Genomic DNA, 18,960 nt, shown 5'->3' on the forward strand with positions numbered 1-18,960 from the left:
TCCTTCAGTCAGTCAATATTAAAAATCCCTGCACTTGTTATTGTAAAGCCTCAACAGGGCCTTATCTGGAGGGTGCAGGGATCACCTCAGAGAAAACTCAATTTCCTGCTCATTTGTACAACAATCCTCATCATTATCTTACTTATCAGAATGGGCTGACAGACGTGCTATCACGAGCTCCTCCATGAAAGCAACTTTAAAGTTCCCTAATGTTTAGCAAAATGTCCTGTCAGTGGCTGCGACAGTTCAAGAAGACAGCGGTTTTGTTGCATGACAGGTCGAAGGCATTTTATCTGACCTCATGCAACATGCTTTTATCAATGCACAACGCGTGGTGTAAATCAAGCTTTGTGATGATGTCCTAAGTGAATGCAGATGTCAAGCATTGTGATAATGTGCTCAGCCACTCACTGGAGATCTGAAACACTGAGTAGTACAGCACCACGGTACCTATCAGTCAGGCTCTGCGACAGGAAGAGTTTTTCCCAACATGCTGATAATCTCATGCAATAAGATCAACCAAAGACTTACAGTGGGGACAGGTATTACTCGAGCCTTAAGGGAAGCGTTGTGGCACATATAGAATATTCTGAAGGACCACTCAAGAATGAATGAACAACTAAAGAGTAGCAAAATAAGCTTAAATAAAATGCAAAAAAGGTGTTCTTGATCATAACATGAACATTTCTGGAGGGAAAAAAAAAACATAAAAAAAACCTGTAACTATGTGTCTGAGTACCACCTTCCTCCTATGAGCGCAGCACGAGGTTGTTAGCAGGTGGTTAGCAGAAAAGCACTCTCCACAACATCGCCACTCGCACTGTTTCTGTGTCGGGCTATTGCCTGCTCATAGCTCCGAAGCTCTGCTGGATGTGGTGCATTTAGCAATTTACACTACAAGGATAAAAGGCAGAGAAATGGATTATGCTGCGTGAGTGGTTTGAGAAGTTTATATGAACGTTTTGATGTGTTTTTGCAGTGACTCTCATTGGAAGCGCTGTGAATCTAAGCTGACTAGCTGTCACCCTTCACAAATTAGTGAGCTACAAACTTTCCAGAGTATTCTGTTAAATTCTAAAATGATCTTAACAAAAAGTGTAATTAAATATAAGATGTAAAGGAACAAACTAGAAAAGGTTATAATTAGATAAGGTCAGAAAGTACAATTTAAAAAAAAAGGCCAGCGCTGTGTGCATTTGACAAAAACAAGATGCTGAGAACAGAGGAACATAAATGTTCAGTGAAAGAAGACCCACCCCAAAAAGCATGTGGTCTCTGAGCCGTTGTTCAAGTGAGCAAGCACCCTGTAATTTGAAAGCTACCTAACCCTTGATGTCTTAATGATCACGTGGTAACGTGGATTTTAAAAGAGACAGGACCAGTAATTGGTTAGTTCTTTGAAAGTAAACAGTTTTCCTCCTCCATGTTCCCCGGTACGCCACGTGACATTTCCTCTACTGCAAATGCACACTGGCCGCATACTTTCGCTCCCTGGGGTTTCCTCTTGGTCAATCACTGTAGTATGTCATTGAACAGGACTTTATACTTGGCAGTGTTTGAAAGATCTGAGCACAGATGAAATAGTTTGAATTCAGGCTGCCTGTGTGAACTGCTAGAGGGGCCAGTTTGTCAATCAGCTATTGATAAACTCTGAAGATACCGCAATTATTATTATTAATCTATATTGTGTTGGATTGTTCTAGTTATGGGTTAGTGGAGAAAAACAGAGTTGCATTTGAAATGGAGCTTCCTTGTTCACCTCAGCTCAGGGAACACTCCCAGCATGGGAAATGGTCTACTGTGACAGGCTGAATTTCTAGGCTGGCAAACAGCATTATTCTCATTCCTGGTCCCATTGTCAGCTCTCATTGAAATCTGCTGTCACGGACTGGAGCCTGATGCTAAGCAGGGCTGCTGGCCTCCCTGCATGTGTCTATCTCTGTCTACATTCATACTGGCTGGCCAAAGTGGTGATGTAAGAAATCAGAGGTGGAGGGAAAGGGAGATGGACAGAAAGAGGGGGGGGGGGGGGGGGGGATAGTTGTTTTGGTCTCACAATGAACTACTCATCCACCATGAAGTGAGTAAAGAAAAAAAGGGAAAGAAAAAAGAAAACTCTCTAGAGCTCATCACTCATCCTGAGCTGGTGGAGCTAGACAGGTCTGTTTCCTGTTCCTAATATTCTTCATGACAGACTGTCCATTTAAACTGCTGGCCTCGCTGATCCTGCTCTATCACTTTCAGGGTCCAGGGATAGGTATACCTTAAACAACCGGTGAGGAAATTTTTTCCATTTCTAGGCACGGTGACAGCTTCAAGTTGACCAATGGTCGTGTGTGCTTGATGTTATACTGGTCTGGTCGGCAGATAAAACATTTTTACTATATAGAAACGATTTCAGTACTTTAAAGTCTGCCAGTGTGTCAGCCATCAAAGTTTATTCCTTGTTTTTGCCTTCCACAAAATGATGTGTTGGTGTGGAGGTGATTGTTAAGACCTGCAAACACTGAAATTAATCCCGGCTTTGGTTTGCTACGTTCTAAAAACCCTCTCATCATGTAAATCTGGATGTGCAGCAGTGCACAAAATGTACAGTCAAATCAACAGGAAATCTGAGTCTCAGGTCATTATTTGTGTATGACTGAAGACTGTGCCTTCAATAATACAAGTATCCTTTGCCAAATTCCTTTGATGTATAAATGATGAGTTCTCAAACACGAAAAGCTTCCAAGGAGTTTGCTTGGTGCTTAGGCCCTGGAACACACCAAATGATAGATGGAAAGGTGCCGACCTCGCACAAGCAGAGCACTCAAACGTAAACAAACCCACAATCATTAACAGCACTTCAAGCTTTTGTGACTGGACCAGCATCTATCCGCCCTGCAGTGGACTCTACAGCAAACATGGCAGATCATTGGTAAAGCAGCGTTGAGATGTTGTCATCAAAAATAAACTACATTCCATCCACTGCAACTTTTTCTTTTCTGATGTCAATCAAACTTTTAGACCTGAGTGTATTGTCTGTTTGCATCTTATCCACTCCCTCTGATTTAGCATTTATAGAATTTCAAATTTTCTGCTTTTGAAAGTTGAGTGTTTAAAACTTGGGAAAAATAGTCTGGACATTAAAAAATGCATCATGTTTGCAAAAAAGTGATTTTGTACATTAGTGCAAGCATGTGACTTACACTGCCAATCTTTGTTGCTTCAAGCTTAAAAGTCCAGTTCGTAGCACTTAGCGGCATCTAGCAGTGAGGTTGCAGACTGAGCATCCCTCGCCTCGCAAAAGGCCGTCTCTAGAGCCAGTGTTTGGTTTGTCCATTCTGAGCTATTGTAGCACCATGGCGGACTAAAAGAAGAGCCGCTCCCTCTGTAGCTATAAACAGCTCATTCTAAGGCAATGAAAACACAACTATTCTAATTTTCAGGTGACTATACACTAATGAAAACATGCTTAAGAATATTTTATTCAATTTCTGCCAATAGATCACCCCTAAAGCCTACACACTGGGTTTTTAAGGATGCTTTTTTGTTTCTTCAGCAATGTGAGAGATTTGAAAGTAGCGACTGTAGTTTGCAGTCATCTTGGATTTGTGCTTTTTTTCTTCCTCCTTGCAGACCCTCTTAATCCCAGTCAGGCTGGATGGGAAGCATCAGTGAGCTGCAATCTTCAAGTCTCTCCACAGATTTTCAAAGGGGTTTAAACCCAGGCTTTGGCTGGGTCTCTCAAGTACATACAGAGACAAAGCCACTCCACTGTTGTATTGGATGTGCGATCTGGGTCAATGTAGCGCTGGTAAGTGAATCTCCACCAAGTTGTGAAGTTCTGTGCGCTCAAGAGAAGGTTTTTGTCTTGTTCATTATTCCCACAACCAGCTTCTCTGCTGCTGGAAGCATCACATGATCATGTGGCCACAACAATGAAAACTGCACACCATTAAAAAAAAACCCAATTTTGAAAACTGTCTAAAGGTTTACCTACATGCAATTTCCTACTTTCTAAATTGCAATAAACTTGAAATACTACACATTCGCGAGCCTCATACCACACCCTATTAACTCCCACGATTAGATGGCAAATGGAATTCCCATTGAGAATATTAATATGCACCTAAATCAGATTGTCATTCAATTATGTCTGAGGGAGAATGGAAAAGTTTGACTACAAATCTAAGAAGGGAAACTTCACTGAGTGTGAAATCGATGATTTCACACTCACCCCCCCCCCCCCCCCAAATGTTGAAATGGTCTGTTGTTGGTGTTATTGGTCGTCATCGTTGTGACACTCCCAATTTTTCAAGTGGCTGCAGATCACAGCCGTGATGAAAGCTGCTAATTACGAGAGCCAAGCCAGAGAGCCAAACCATTACCGAAATTGAAAAGAAGTAGCCAGATGTCAAAATCGATGACAAGGAGCACACCACTGGGCACTGGCAAAGCAAAGGTAACACTGGTGGAGGTCAGGGGACACGGGTGATATCACGGTTCACTTTCTCAGTGGACTATCTGCTGCCTGTAATTGGTGTGGTTACCCACCAGGGAGAAAGAGCTGGCAGTGGATAACGCCACAGAAGCAAGTAGATAAGCCTTTCTTGTGTACATAGAAAAACACAAATCATAATCTTCAAAGGCTACACGGCAATAAATAGAATTAAAAAAGAAAAATGTTTATGCCAATGTTCAGTACGAAGGGGAACAATTATTAGGATGCATAATTTGATCGGGAGGGAAAAGTCACTGCAGTTCCTTCACCATCCCTAATCACACGTCTCAAACAACAAACAAAACAATCAAATAGAATCTAATCAATCGCTTCTATGCGAAAGGGTTGCTAATAGGATTTATGTTTTTGTTTTTTTAAAAGAAAAAATAGTAAAGTTACCTTGAGAAAATTTACAGAAACGCTGTCCACAATTAAATGAAGGCAAAAGTTAATACCTGAATATGCATTAGATTGCGATGAGCATTTGGAAGAAAACTGGGAACTAGGGCACCAAAATCAAAAGTCTTCTGGGGAAATCAGAAGGTTACAAGGCCAACAGATGACATTCTGATTGATAATTTAGGGCAAACAGAGGGCACTCTAATTAACTTAAAGCCTCTGCAAAGCATTTATCGTATGAAGTTTGAGGCTGTTGCCTTTAGATAATTATAACTGATATAAAATATAAATATACAACCCTGATTCCAAAAAAGTTTGAATGCTGTGTAAAACATAAACAAAAACAGAAAACAATGTTATAAAAATCAACAATGTGTTTCCATAGATAATTTTTTCCAAGAGCAAGAGTAAATATGACAAAATGAACAAACTTAAAAAGTAGGTCGGGTCTCTTTTAAATGAACAGTTAATAGCCTCCTTTAACACAAATGTCTATTAATAGTGCTTTGTAGCTAGACGCTGGCTTCTTTGGTAACACAGCCCAGCTGCTAGAAAGGCACTTTCGAAATGTGCCCAAAACTTCAATAACTACGTGTTTTCTCATCATTTTTTTAAATTGTGAGTGAACACACGTCAGCTGTGAAATGAATGAACTTCACATGTGAATCGTGAGCTTCTTTCAAAGACAAACACATGTCTTTCGCAAAAAACAAACACTTGTGCATCCACTGCAGTGGTACTTCAGTGTTTGGCTGGAATTATGGCCATTTTTCCTGAAGCTTCTGCAGCTGACTTTAGTAAGATACCCTCCCTGGACTGGCATGAGGGAATAACTTCTCCCCTCCCCATGATTCCCTGCAACCCCATTGAAACCAAAAGACAAATGATCCCTTCTGTGTTACACCCCATCCAGAAAGGCATTTTGTCTACGTAATACAGAGCCAAGTGCTGCTTGGAGTTTAAATGGGAAATGAGCACTGCTTTATTATGCTGCAGTGCCTTGAAATGAATGTGGATAATAGATATATTCACAGCGGTATTAATATCCTCAGAGTTCATCTTTTTTTTCTCCCCTCATTCTCCATTTTCTCTCTCACAGGCTCCAAAGTACTTTGCCCTTGGCTATGCCTTATACTAAATAGATTTATGAGAACATTTGTGTCATATTTCCTCTTTTCCCGGATTGTCAAGACAGATTGTCAGTGCACCACTGATTGAGTGGAATCACCACGCAGACTTAGTTCCCATTGTCAGGCCCCACATATTCATCTCTGAGGGGGATTTAACAAGGCAAATTGGCCAATGACACTTCTCTCAAGGCTTTGCCACTGCCATTAAGATGAGGTCAGGGGTATGAAAATAGTGGATTCTAAGGCTGCATTTTAAATAATTACAGTCACAATCTCTAGTAGTACATTTTTGAATTAATGCATATACAATATATATTCAGTACATTAATGGATATGATTAGTCTTGATGACACTGGTGCATCATCCTAGAATAATAGAGACTAAACTAGTCTAACAAAGAAAACCCTAATGCCATGTTCCAATGAAATAGACCATAAAAAATGAGAACAAGGTGAAGGACTGGAAAGCTGGTAGAATGGAAGCTACTCTGAAACCAGAACTTTCACTCTTCATGAGAGCTTGAAACTGTAGTCTTTCATTTATTTAAGTGTCTGGTCAGGGTGGAAAAAAAATGATGTATGAGACACAGAGTTTATAAAAAAAAAAACCCTGCCCATTAAAATGAAGCTGACTGAAGCCGCAAAATAAGGGGAAAGAGAAGCAATCAGTATGTGGTACATACAGTGTACCGTATCAGTCAAACACAGTATTGAGCGATCATAGCCAAGAGAAATTAGCTGTGCTTTGAAACGTGGTATCTCACACCAGTTCAGTACAACAGCGCCAGCAGCAATGTTAAACCTGAGCCCATTTAAGGTTAAATTAAAATAGCAGATGAATAAACAATACGATGGAGCAGGGCTACATTGCACACTGATATTATTAAAAGTATGCAAATGATGGCATTAACCAGGATTGAGAATACTATATACGGTAATGCAACTGATGCTTTCCGGTGCACTAAAATAATCACTTCAGGCAAGTGAAGGATCTATAGCAACGTCTTTATCTACATCTACTGTACATCTAACTTCAGTCGGCAGTAGGGGTGGTGTGACGCCTGGTGTGACCAGTCATTCTGGGGGGGAAGGAGATGAGGAAGAAAAAAAAAATAGAGGGCATTTCAGTGAGGCCTGAGTCCCTTTGAGCTATCCAGTCCTCCTTCAAATCCTTCATCCTTCAGAGTGATTTATCAGCAGAGATCCAAGATGACATGGTGGCAGGAGAGGCTACCAATCCTCTGCTTGGACAGGGATGGAGCTCACACTGAAATATGGTCGTATTTTGGATACAAAGCCAATAAGAAGAGCAGAATTGGTTTCTTGGTAAGGGAAGGCGAGGGGTTAATACATGAATTGTGCACAGGAATACATGTTTTCATGTACAAGGGCTATAATGAATAAAGTCAAGCCTGTTGCCCCCATGCAATCTAGAGATCAGTACAAAAAACTTTCAGCTGCCATTTTCTAACTACTTACCAATAGTCAAATTAATTCAGCACTATATATTATACATTATTACTACTTCTGATTTTATGAAGCAAGTGTCTCAGAAATGTACATTTTGATCTAGGGTGTTTTAACAACCGTAAAAATTGGCTGCATTGGTGTGAGGACTCAACTTTGTAGAGTACTCAGCATCAAGGTTAAAGAATTCAATAAGATGCAGTGATATGCTGTACCTCTCCACAAGCTCCATCGCTTTTAAAAGATTTTGAGTCTGTGAATGACAGTGGTGTCTCTTCAGCAGCTCTTCACTGTCTGAAGAAAAGTGCTACTGCAGGTGCTGGTAAAAAACACTGTCAAGATCTTGTCCTTGTCTGTTGTTCAGGTCGTAATGATTTTACCAGCATTCTTCAATCAATGCTTTTGGGAGAAAAAAATAGAGCAGCATTTTCTTGGCTATATCTGACCTAAGTGAAAGGCAGACCCACCATCACTTGCTTTTCTTACTGGAGAATAAAACTTGGTGGGCAGAGAACACTTCATTCTGAAATTGCAAAATCACTTAATTTACCCAGAAGCGAGTATGTTTAATCTTGTCTGAAATCCGTTATTTCATAAAGGTGCCCTATGACCCAAAGTAAGCATGGAAATTAACTTATGCCCGAGGACTTTGACGTATTTCCATGCTAAATACAGAACATGGACACAGCTTTATGCTGTTTCAAAGGAAATACATTTTACTGCCATTTTACTGCCTTTTTAAAAAAAATCATGTTCCCTTGAAGGATGAAAACAGTGACATTAAACGAGAAATTGCTCAGAGACTATATTCCTTCACAGCGGCTGCACAGTTATCTACTGTATATGTAACCACACACCTTGGTTTGATAACAGACAAATATTAGAAGTTTTAAAATTGCTTGTGGCTCTGGATCTGCATTAAAATACAAATACATAAAGATAATTACATCCTGCAGTACAGGAGTCATCACAGAAAATAAAGCATTTTGCGAGTGCAAACAATGGTGGATCTATTTGTACCAAAAAATAATCACTTGAACCTTTTCCAACAAATTTCCATTCTCAAAAAAAGTCTTTTTTTTTGGAAGATGTGCTGTTATCTAACAAAAAAAAGAAAAAAAAAAAAAGAAACCAACAAACAAGACAGAAGGATTGACCTGTTTGATGGAGGTAATTAAGGTGGGAAGGAATTGTAACTGCCAAGACGACGAGATCAAAGACACTGACTGTGTTACATTCAGCAGGACCTCATTACATTACTTTACATTACAATGTACACAGTGGCTCACTATACAGAAAAATTCCAACACAATAGATGCAGGATAATTACTAAAATGTTTCCCTACATGTTTACAATGTGTAAAATCTAAAACGCCTCCACTATCACTGCAACAAATGACTGGCTGATTAAAGGCAAATTACCTTAGTGAAGTAAAGTTAACATGTATTAAACAAATGCTTCTTGTCATATTACGATTTGATGACTGTACTGATGCTGACAGGATTGCTTTCAAGCATTTTTTAACGCAGTATGGTATAGAAAATGTGGTGCTGAGTTAGAATTTAAAAGCACTTGAGCCCACAGAGTAAAATAACACTGTTCTGACAGTAAAGTAATTAGTATTGAAAATTCATTTACGTTAGTGTTCAGTCTTTATATGTGAAAGTTTGAGGAAAAAAAAACAACATAGGCTCAAATCAGGAAATATAATAACCGGTTTAATTGCTAAAAGACCAAAAAAGGTTGGCATATGTTTTTAATAGGCCTAAATTTAATCTGGATGTAAGATTTAGATGTAATATTTTTGAGATGCTAAAAGATTAACACCAAAACACACTGCTTTTACTAATATTGCTGTTAAAAGCATGGCCTTTCTCTTTGTCCAGGTCCTATCTGGAACATGCCGCCCCTGCCTCTTTACATAATCAAGTGAATTTTAATCAAAATTGACCTTGATACAGGTGGACTTTGATATTGTCTGAATCCTCAGAGAGAGGGGAAGTCTCCTCAGGGAAGAGCTCTATGCGCTTGTCTTATTTAAAGTGAACCTCTGGCTTCCATTCTCACTCTCCTCTGCACCCAGGCAAGTCTGTAGGCACACTGATTTCTGATACAACAAGATATATAATCATCTGTTTGGGGGAGAGGTCCCGGATACCTGAAGGTAAGATTCAGTAAGTGGTAATGATAGAACGTCTTTTGATTGCAATGACCTACAGTAGTCCACGCTGTACATTTAAGATGTGAATGGTCAAACGAAGAGAAAATATTTTAGTCAGGCATGAACTGTTGTTTTATCAGGAAGGTGTATCTATAGATATATGCATTAATTCAGTACTAAACAGGCTTGACAAAGTAAATTTCTCCATTGTGAGATTAATAAAGTCTTATCTATCTAAAATAATGAAAGATCAGTGATCCAATTAATAATTACCAACCACCCTCCATTTAAATATGTACAGGCCTGCTGTAAAATAAAAAGTCATTTTGAATGACTGTAGTAAAGAAAAATCTGCACCTTTTAGAATGGTGTTCAAAGTGGTGAAATAAATAACCAGATGATAGCAACACGGCAAGTTTCTCAGGTAAAAATTCAACTCTGGAGGAGCGAGAGTCTGAAACAGCCAATCAAGGGAAAAGAAAATTATCATTTCCAAGGGAAATTATCCAGGCACCGATTGCACTTATCGATGACATTAACTGTACAACTCTCAGCTATTGTAGATGGCCATTTGATTGCATTTGAATCCCCAACATCGCCGTCCGTGTTCCTTTAAGTCAGCCCCTCCCCCGTCCGCCTCTGACAATCTACAATCAGAAATCACATGCTTGGGCGACAGGCTTTACACGGGTTTGTTCACACGAAATCTATCACCCAGGAGAGCACTGTGTTTTTCTTATCCCATCATCAGAAGATGAAGGATGAATTGTCAGCTGTTCTACTGTTCTATGTGATGCCGTATGTTTGTTCTCATTTAATTTCATTGGCTCGGTGTATTATTTCCTTTATGTAGTGTAAACATTAAAACCAGAATGAGTAGGATTTGTCAGTTGCGGTTTGTAAACACATCATTCAAAATTGGCTGCTCCTCTCCGCCTCGACAACACGAGAAGCGCACGCCCCCTGACCGCGGTTGCCAGATCCAGTGTACCACCTCGCCAGCGGGTGAAAGCCAAGCCCAGACTCACTCTCGTTTTGGAGTGAGAGGAGGATCTCTGGAGAAGGATCTGGAGATAGTGGTAAATAATTGAGCGATGCTCTACTGTTCTACAGGCAGTAAAAGCTTTGCAAAGACACGGGCCTCTGATCACTATGTTCTTCTGCGCCTCAAAATAAATCGAATAAAATAGATTTTTAAGAGGAGATTTCAGCTTTTCTCATAGTTAGATTTAACATGCTATAAACACAGTTAAACATAGGGAATAAAACGTGTGTGTGTGGCAAAAAATAGGACAAAAAAGAAGAAAAAATGGTGCAGATTTTTCAAAAATAAGATCACTGGCTTATTTAAAAATAGTAACGCTTCCTCAGTCTCAATTAATGCCTCAAAATGCAGACAGGAAGTCTCCTTCATTGTTACAGCATCCCACTGAAAACCCTCTTTAACTGTATGTGATGGTCAGGGAAGTGAAACAATGTTGTGCCCAGTGTGTTTTTGTTTTGCATCCCAACTCCTTCAATAGTTCCTGAGGGGTTTGTGCAAATGACAATTATTCGCTGGTTTCAGTCAATTAACTGGCATCTCCTTCATTTCCAAAAAATGACAAAGTTGATATAATTCAAAATGTGTGCATACAGACATCTAAATATATACAGCGCAAAGACTATTCAGTCCACTTACACAATGGCTGGCAGCCTCAGTCAAGTGCATAATTAGTTGAATTAGATTAAATAACCAATTACGAGACTAACAAAGTAAATAAGCCTGCAGGGATTCCACCAAATGCTTGAGAATAGAATTAGAGTGGAATTAGTTTATTGACAGGCTGAATGACAGTGTGGTCACACAAACAGCTCTATTCCTGTCGCAAAGAGAGAGTGCGAGCTGTTGTCAAGGGATGAAATAGATAAGGGTGAAAACGTGGTGGAAATAAATTAATGGATATAGGACAGGCTTGAAAAAAAAAATGACAGTGCATTTGTGGATATCTTTTGGTAGTTTCTGTTCGTTAGCAGGTGATGCTTAACTTTCATAACGAACATGTTCGTCCTACGATATTTCGGGCGGTGTCGAGACGTACAGAAACAGCGACGTACCTCTGCTGGCGCTCTCCACGTGCTCGAGTTCATCCGGAAACCTCAAAATTACATCGTGGTTCTCTTCACACCGCTCAGCCAGGAAATGAAGAAGAGTTGTATTCTGACCGATGGATTTCGTGTCTCGGAGCTGTAAAAAAAAAAGAAAAGAAAAAAGAATAATAAAAAAACAAATTTTAACAATAGTTGTTATCAGTCACTTACTTGTCAAATGCACTACACAGCCTCATGGCTACTGTGAGATAACTGCAACGTCCAGGGTTCAGCTCCAGGAGCTTTGTTGTGTGTCAAACACTGACTGTCAGAATAAAGGCAGAAATCCCCCCAAAATAATCTTAGATTATGAAATACTGCTTATTAAATTAGCTTTTCTTTTAAATGTGAACTCTGCCTTCCTTGTTTTCAGCACAACACCAAAATCCATCTGTGTCTCCATGACGGAAACAACAATGGTTGCAAAGAAATGTAAAAAACATCATCTATGTACGCCCTCTTAGAGGTACGGTCCATGGCCGCCTCATGAAACAGGTACTAGTTAACGGTTCAGTGAAGCTCCATCAAATAATGGACTGGATAGAGGCACAGCACATGAGGAGGAGATAAAAATGCATTATGATGAGACATAACTTATTTTCACATCCAATTACAGCTGGACAAAAAGAAAGAAACACGCACACATGTATACAACACATTAAATACATACACAGATAAAATGACACCACACCCATGAGAATACATGAGAACAGTGAGGCAGGAAAGTTTTAATGAAAGTACTGTACTGTGTTTGCCAAGTATATGTCTGTGTGTGTGTGTGTGTGTGTGTGTGACTGTGTTCACACACGCAAGCCAGAGTCTCCACATCAGTGCATAGGGAACTTGTTCCATATTCATTCCCCACCGTGATTGCCATGCTGTTCGAATGGCATGCTGGGAAAACTAATTAGCACAACCCACCTCTGTGTACTCATACCGATAATATCCGCGCTGTAAACAGCCTGCAGTTGGACATGCCCACACATGTGCACATACACATGTGTGTACATGCTCACACACACACACACACACACACACACACACACACACACACACACACACACACACACACACACACACACACACACACACACACACACACAGGCTAAAGCAAATTGAAACAATTACAGGCAGTCAAAAGCATACCCTCACACACACATACACACTCAAATACACACACTTTCATTAGATGAGGATCAATCATTTGCTCACGTTGGATAATCACAATTTAATTTCATGGATTTTAAATTTTAATTTGTTTATTGTTGTACCCCAAACTGTCATTACCACACAAAAAAGTGCATCTGTGGTATGCTGATTTCATCTGCTAACTAATATTAGTAATATGTAATAAAGAGAGGGTGAAGTGGGAGAGGTAAAATAAACATTTAGGGATTTGTGAATGTTAACAAACAGTACATTTACTGTAACAATAATTCTAAATAATGTGGTACAGCTGGGCAGTGTTTATCTCCAGATTGTCGTATCTTGTGCACAGCCTTACTGATACAGCGTGGAAATGATTTAGAGTGGTATGTTTAACCTGAACTAATCTAGTGGCCATACAGGGGAGGCGAATGGGCACAAGGTGGGGTTTTATTGAGTGCAGTGGGTGTAAGTGGAGATGCGGCCTCAGGTAATAAGGCAGCCATTAAAATTATCTGATGATACTGGAAGCATATTAGCATTGTGAGGTGAATATCACTGACATAATAAGACTGGACCACAGAGCCTGCAAAGCATGCGTACTCACTAATTTATAAACAAACTACTCTTACTGCTCCACCCAAACCTGCACTTTTTAATGTAACACATACGACTCTAATGAAGAAATTTGTTCAGTTTAATTTGTGCCTGGCATTTTCAATTTCAGTTTTAAGGAACATCTGGGCCTTTTTTGGTTTATCTCAAATCAGGGGAAAATATGGTGAAAATGAGAAGCACTGAATTTCTGGATTTATTTGTTTTGTTTTACCTTGTATTATTTTGTGGTACTCAGGTGCCTGATGATGCAACTTATTGCATTTTCTCTCCTTTTTACCCTGCACCTTCTATTACTGGAAGCTATTCCTGAGAGAGAACCTGTAGTAGTTTACTGTGAACTGCAGTGAAAAGTGTGCTATCTTCCACCAGAAAGCATAACTTTTGGATGTGTTGGGACAAAAAGCCTCCATCAAAACCATTTAAACTGATCTGCTGATTATAAAAAATGTGGAGTAGCACACAGTTTAATCAGTTGGCAGAAAAGTTTCATGGATTGGTTTCATTAGCTGAACATGAGTTTAACATTGTATTAAACACAATCAAAACAACTGGGCCAATGTCTTAAACTGTGAAGCCTTAAATCTTCTAGAGCAGATATCAGAGGGATGAGAATACTCTGACTGACAGAGTCCGGAAATGTGTAACAAACGCTAGGATAGCAAACATTATAATGCCATATGTGGTCGTTCCACATTGAGGTTGCACAAGAAGACCAGTTCATGGCAGTAGCAAATGTACTATATTGTGAAATGTTGTATGTTGAGATAAAAAGAGCTGTTGTTGGTAGTGGTAACACATTCTGCTGAGGGCCTCTGGAAGGGCAGAGGGAATCCTACATAAAGCCCAAGGCGCTGATGTTATTTTCACACTATTTTACATCAGGAATTTCAGTCGATGCAGCTTTAAGGTATCGTGAGAACTGTGCCAAGGGCCGTGGAGTATCTGTGAACAGGCTGTAGTGAGCCGCTGTATGTCAAAGTCTGGGCCCATTTTCAATCACAGCCCATCCCTTGTCATGGCCATTTCAAAGTTTGTGCTGAAAGCCAAAAGTGAAAAAGGCTCTTACTGCCAGAGCTCCTGCGTTCTGGAACGTTCTCCTGGAAGAGCTCAGGCTACCTGTAGTTCTACCTCCACACTGCCTCTATCAAACCCCTTTTTACAGCTGCCATTTCTTTACACCACCTGCTTACAATGTGTCGTATCCCATTATGTTTTAATGGTGCAACTGGAAGGAGTGTCTGTAAATGCTGCTCCTTCAAACAAATCAGTTCCTATGAAGTAGATGGAGAAAAAAAAAAAAAAAAAAAAAAAAACGCTGCTTCATTACCATACTGCTGAAAGCAAACTCTGAACCGTGATATCATTCAATCTTTCAGAACATAAATTGCCTTGAGGTAGCATTATTCCAAATCCCTCACTAGTTAGTGCCGTACATTCCAATATATTATTATATATTACCAGCAAACATGCTTCCACTTAAATTTCTGGCTTGAAAATAAATAAATAACACAATAATTCCCTAACAACAGAAAAAAGTGGCGATGGGAATATAGTTTCTCCCTAACAGAGGGGTTGTCGGCTCTTGACTAATCAATTTATCATACTTTTACTACATTGCTTTTAAGACGAAGGAAACATATAAGAAATAAACAGAAAAGCATGCAAGGCCACTGCTGAGAATGAGTTCTGTGAATACAAGGGGGACAGCAAATGAACTGTGTAATAACACTGTAACCATCATTTCAGCTGAGGAAAAAGTTAAATTTGAGAACAGGAGACAAGGTCACCCTGGTGTTAGGTAGATGACTCCATGACACCAAGTCAAGTGCCTAATAGATAGCCTGGACTGCTCTGCCTAAATTGGACACAAATCATTGCCATGTGGTCTTTAATAATTAAGCAGAGCCTGTGAAAGTGTTTTTCCCTCAGTGCGACAGGGATAAAACCCAGGAGAAAGAGCGAGTTTGTTTTTGACTCATACAGCAGATGGTTTTATCCATTTACCCAATATGTTTCATTATGGAAACAGTCTCTTCCACATTCTTAATTATCATGCATATTTTTTATGCATTTTAAGCGTGTCCTTCTTAAAATGCAGGTATTCTTTGAGTTAAAAACTTTCCCATTGCGTAATTTTCTCACAGTTTCCACGCTGAACTGTAGTGACATGAACTTCAAATTTCACCGTTGTCCTTGTAAAGCCAGAGCAGACGTCCGGCTTGCTGAATATATGTGACCAGGCTGGCTCCCAGGAGATTTGTGTGTCCTTGGCCGGACAAGGGGCTGTAGTGGAGGGCTGAAGGTGGGTCAGCGTATGCCCTTCCCATCATCAACCTCTTCCTCCCTGATGAGCCCATTAGGTACCATAGACCTGCCACCCAGGGGGCCATTTACTTGATTGACTAAAGTGAGAAAGCAGACTTTTTTTCTTGTCCATCTATAATGGTCCAATCAGCCCCCTGAGGCATTACCAGGCTCTACACTGACACTCCATACTGATTCAGTCAGCTTGCAGGAATACAAAAGGCACACTGTGATTCACCATACTAAAGCCCTTTTCACACCTGCAAGATTGCTGGTTTCAAATATGCACGTAAGGCGGTGGCTTCTGGCACTCACACTCAGCTCTCCCTTATGGAAAATCCCATGTTGTGCATTTTCATATGACATGACTGATCCATTTGACATGATCGTTTAGGATAGATCCGTTTTTTTTTTTGTTTGTTTTTTTTACTAACGACAGTTGTAGCACCGCTGCAGAACAGCAAACAGAGTTTGAGAATAATGAGTGAAAAGTGTTACAAAATCTGACACAGGCTGCCTAAAAGATGTTTTTTGTAACTTCTTTAAGATGTTTATCCCCACAGCTTGATTGCCAACCCCAAACAGCGCTGAGAGGAGGGGCTTGCCCCTGCTTCAGCACCTCTCAAAGCACTCTGTAGGCTGCCCAGTAAATTTTCTAATCAGTTTTCTCATCAGTTAGATAAGACATTAAACACCTATGCCACACGGCACCACACTGCCAAAGCTACTTTAAAGGGACAAGACAACAAAGTGGATTTTTGGCTCTCAGTGAAATCCTAATTTGTTCACATGCTGTTGATTTAGGAGATATTCATGTTTTGCTGGATCTTTCTCCTGTAAGCAGTTGGTGTGTAAAGAAAGTTGAACACTTAGGGCAACTTTTTTTTTTCTTTTTAAGAATTGTGTTGATGGTTTTCCTGAAGATTTTCCTACTAAAAGCTCCCACTTTTTACTGAAAAGTTGCTCTTGTGGTTGAAGTGCCATTTTAAATCCAAACTTAAAACTCTGTTTTCATTGTGACATGGCTGACCCGAGCTTTGTCTGCAGTGGGGCTGACAGACTTCTCTCTTACCTCTTAGCTCTTAAGGACTCTTCCTCTCAGAACACAATGTAGGGAAGCCTCTTGTCTCACTGCCTGCCTGATGCAAGTTTGAGTGTGTACGGTCTGTGGCTGAAAAGGTCTGCTTCAACAGCTTGGTTGTGCTTGGTATGGCTGTGTGTGCATGGATGCCAGTTCCCCCTTTCACACCTTTGCATGCTGTGATTTTACCTGGCAGTGGACTCATACTGCTTTTTTCTGGCCCAGGTTCCACTGTGCTCCGTGCCTTATCACGGTTCTAATATTTGTGTTATTGAAACATGTTTCATTTGATTGTTGATTAGGTTCTGCAGGTCTTAGAAGACCTTGTCTCTGTAAAGTCCTTTGAGGCAAGCTTGGGAGAGGCCCAAATAAATGACTTGCCATGACATCTGTTAAGCCTCCATTTCTCACATGGCAGGAGAATCTGGTGAGCTTGTCTCTATTATCTGAGAGCAACGTTTGATGAAGGTGCAGATAACTACTTTTGTTATTTAACTTGTTACATAACAGTGTTGCCTACTGAGAAAAGTAGCCAATTAGAGTACTTTTGCATTAGCAAAAATGAAAAGCCCTGATTCATGTCACATGTTGTACAGAGGCAGCACAGCCTGCTGTACATCTACCTTGAATGTACTGACTCTGGCATTATTGTATAGCAGAGTTTACAGCCCATAATATGTGACTATGTAGGCTAATAACAGGAATAACACATGAAATATCCACTTTGCAGGTCTTTATTAATGATTATGTTTGATTACATAGAAACCGAGGGTACCTGAGTGGTGTGGGCTGTACCTGGCTTGCAGGTGCTTCTTCAGATTTGAAGTAGAGCTCTTCGCAGCTGACAGACACTTATCACCCAGGCACAGTTTGCATTCTACTGCAATGTTCTTGTCCCATTCACCCACAAAATTCAAAATAACCTGAATACCTCACAGATGAAAAGCCCTTCTTCTCGAGCTACAGGTGTACACTGACAGTAGGGTCTGGTACCTTCCACTTGAGTGCAAATATGCCAACAAGTAGCAAAGAAACAGGAACAGTCAATCCAGACTCTTCTGTGCAGCTCCATGATGATGGAACAAGTTATCTAACTGCATTCCACACTTCAAAAATCACAACTAACCTCTTCCAAGAGGACTGACTCACTTCCTGACTGTTCTTTCTCTCGCTCTCTCTCTCTCCATCCTTCTTTCTATCAAAAGGAAAGTAATTTGTGCACTTATGTGTTACTTCATGGACCTACAACCATGTGGCACAGGTGGAACATGTAAGAAGGAGTGCCACATGGGCCGAACCTCATTTGTACTTTGTTTTGGACAAAAGCGTCTGCAAAATGAATAAAGGTTTAAATGCATTAATATATATTTGGAAGTAGTTCATGTTCATGTTTCAGACATTTTCACAACATGGTGCTCCTCTGTGTTTTGTGCTGTGGTGGTGTGTTACCTTGCAGAGGAAGCTGATGTTGAAACCAAACGTCTGGGCGTTCCTCGAGCCAGCATTCATGTAGTTGCCAACTAGCAACACATACTCCAGGAGTTTGCAAAAGCCTTCGCTCTTCTTCACCTCCTCACAGGCAAATGTCACATTCATGATGTCTGGCCGGATGTTGTTCACCTGCTCCTCAAACGTCAGCTTGAACAGAATGCCATTGAGACGTGATCGTAGGAGCTTTACTGAACTCATCTGAGTATAGGAATTGAAAAAAGAAAAAAAAGAAGCAAGGTGAGTAGTTTTATTGTATACAAACAAATAACCAAGGCCTAGTAGCAATCACTTACACACTGTGAGTATGTTGAGACACAAATGAAAGTCACATGTTCTACTTTCCACCTGTGTGAATAACTCACTCCAGCTACCCTGGATTCGTTGGTGCAATTACTTTTGTTAGATCTCTCTGAAATTTCTGTAGTGAGAGCAACCCAACATGGTCACTTGCAACCATTGGCAGCCATTTTCAAAATAAACACCCATGTTCTGTGCAGGGCTGGGAAAAGCTTGATGGCTCATTTGCATTAATCAGATTACAGTTGGTCAC

At 40.2% G+C, this 18,960-nt stretch overlaps 1 protein-coding gene across 5 annotated transcripts in view; it reads right to left on the reverse strand.

Moving 5' to 3' along the window:
* Nucleotides 1–18,960, reverse strand: part of diaph2 (diaphanous-related formin 2) — a 369,056-nt gene that overhangs the window by 119,845 nt on the left and 230,251 nt on the right. For all 5 annotated transcript variants that reach the window (XM_041943749.1, XM_041943748.1, XM_041943750.1 and 2 more), the window contains 2 exons: nt 18,369–18,608; nt 11,738–11,867 (listed from right to left, as the gene is read on the reverse strand). In XM_041943749.1, the coding sequence (XP_041799683.1) occupies nt 11,738–11,867; nt 18,369–18,608 (370 nt within the window). The remainder of the gene's footprint in view (nt 1–11,737; nt 11,868–18,368; nt 18,609–18,960) is intronic.

The sequence above is a fragment of the Chelmon rostratus genome, chromosome 9, assembly GCF_017976325.1.
Source record: "Chelmon rostratus isolate fCheRos1 chromosome 9, fCheRos1.pri, whole genome shotgun sequence".
Taxonomy (NCBI): domain Eukaryota; kingdom Metazoa; phylum Chordata; class Actinopteri; order Chaetodontiformes; family Chaetodontidae; genus Chelmon; species Chelmon rostratus.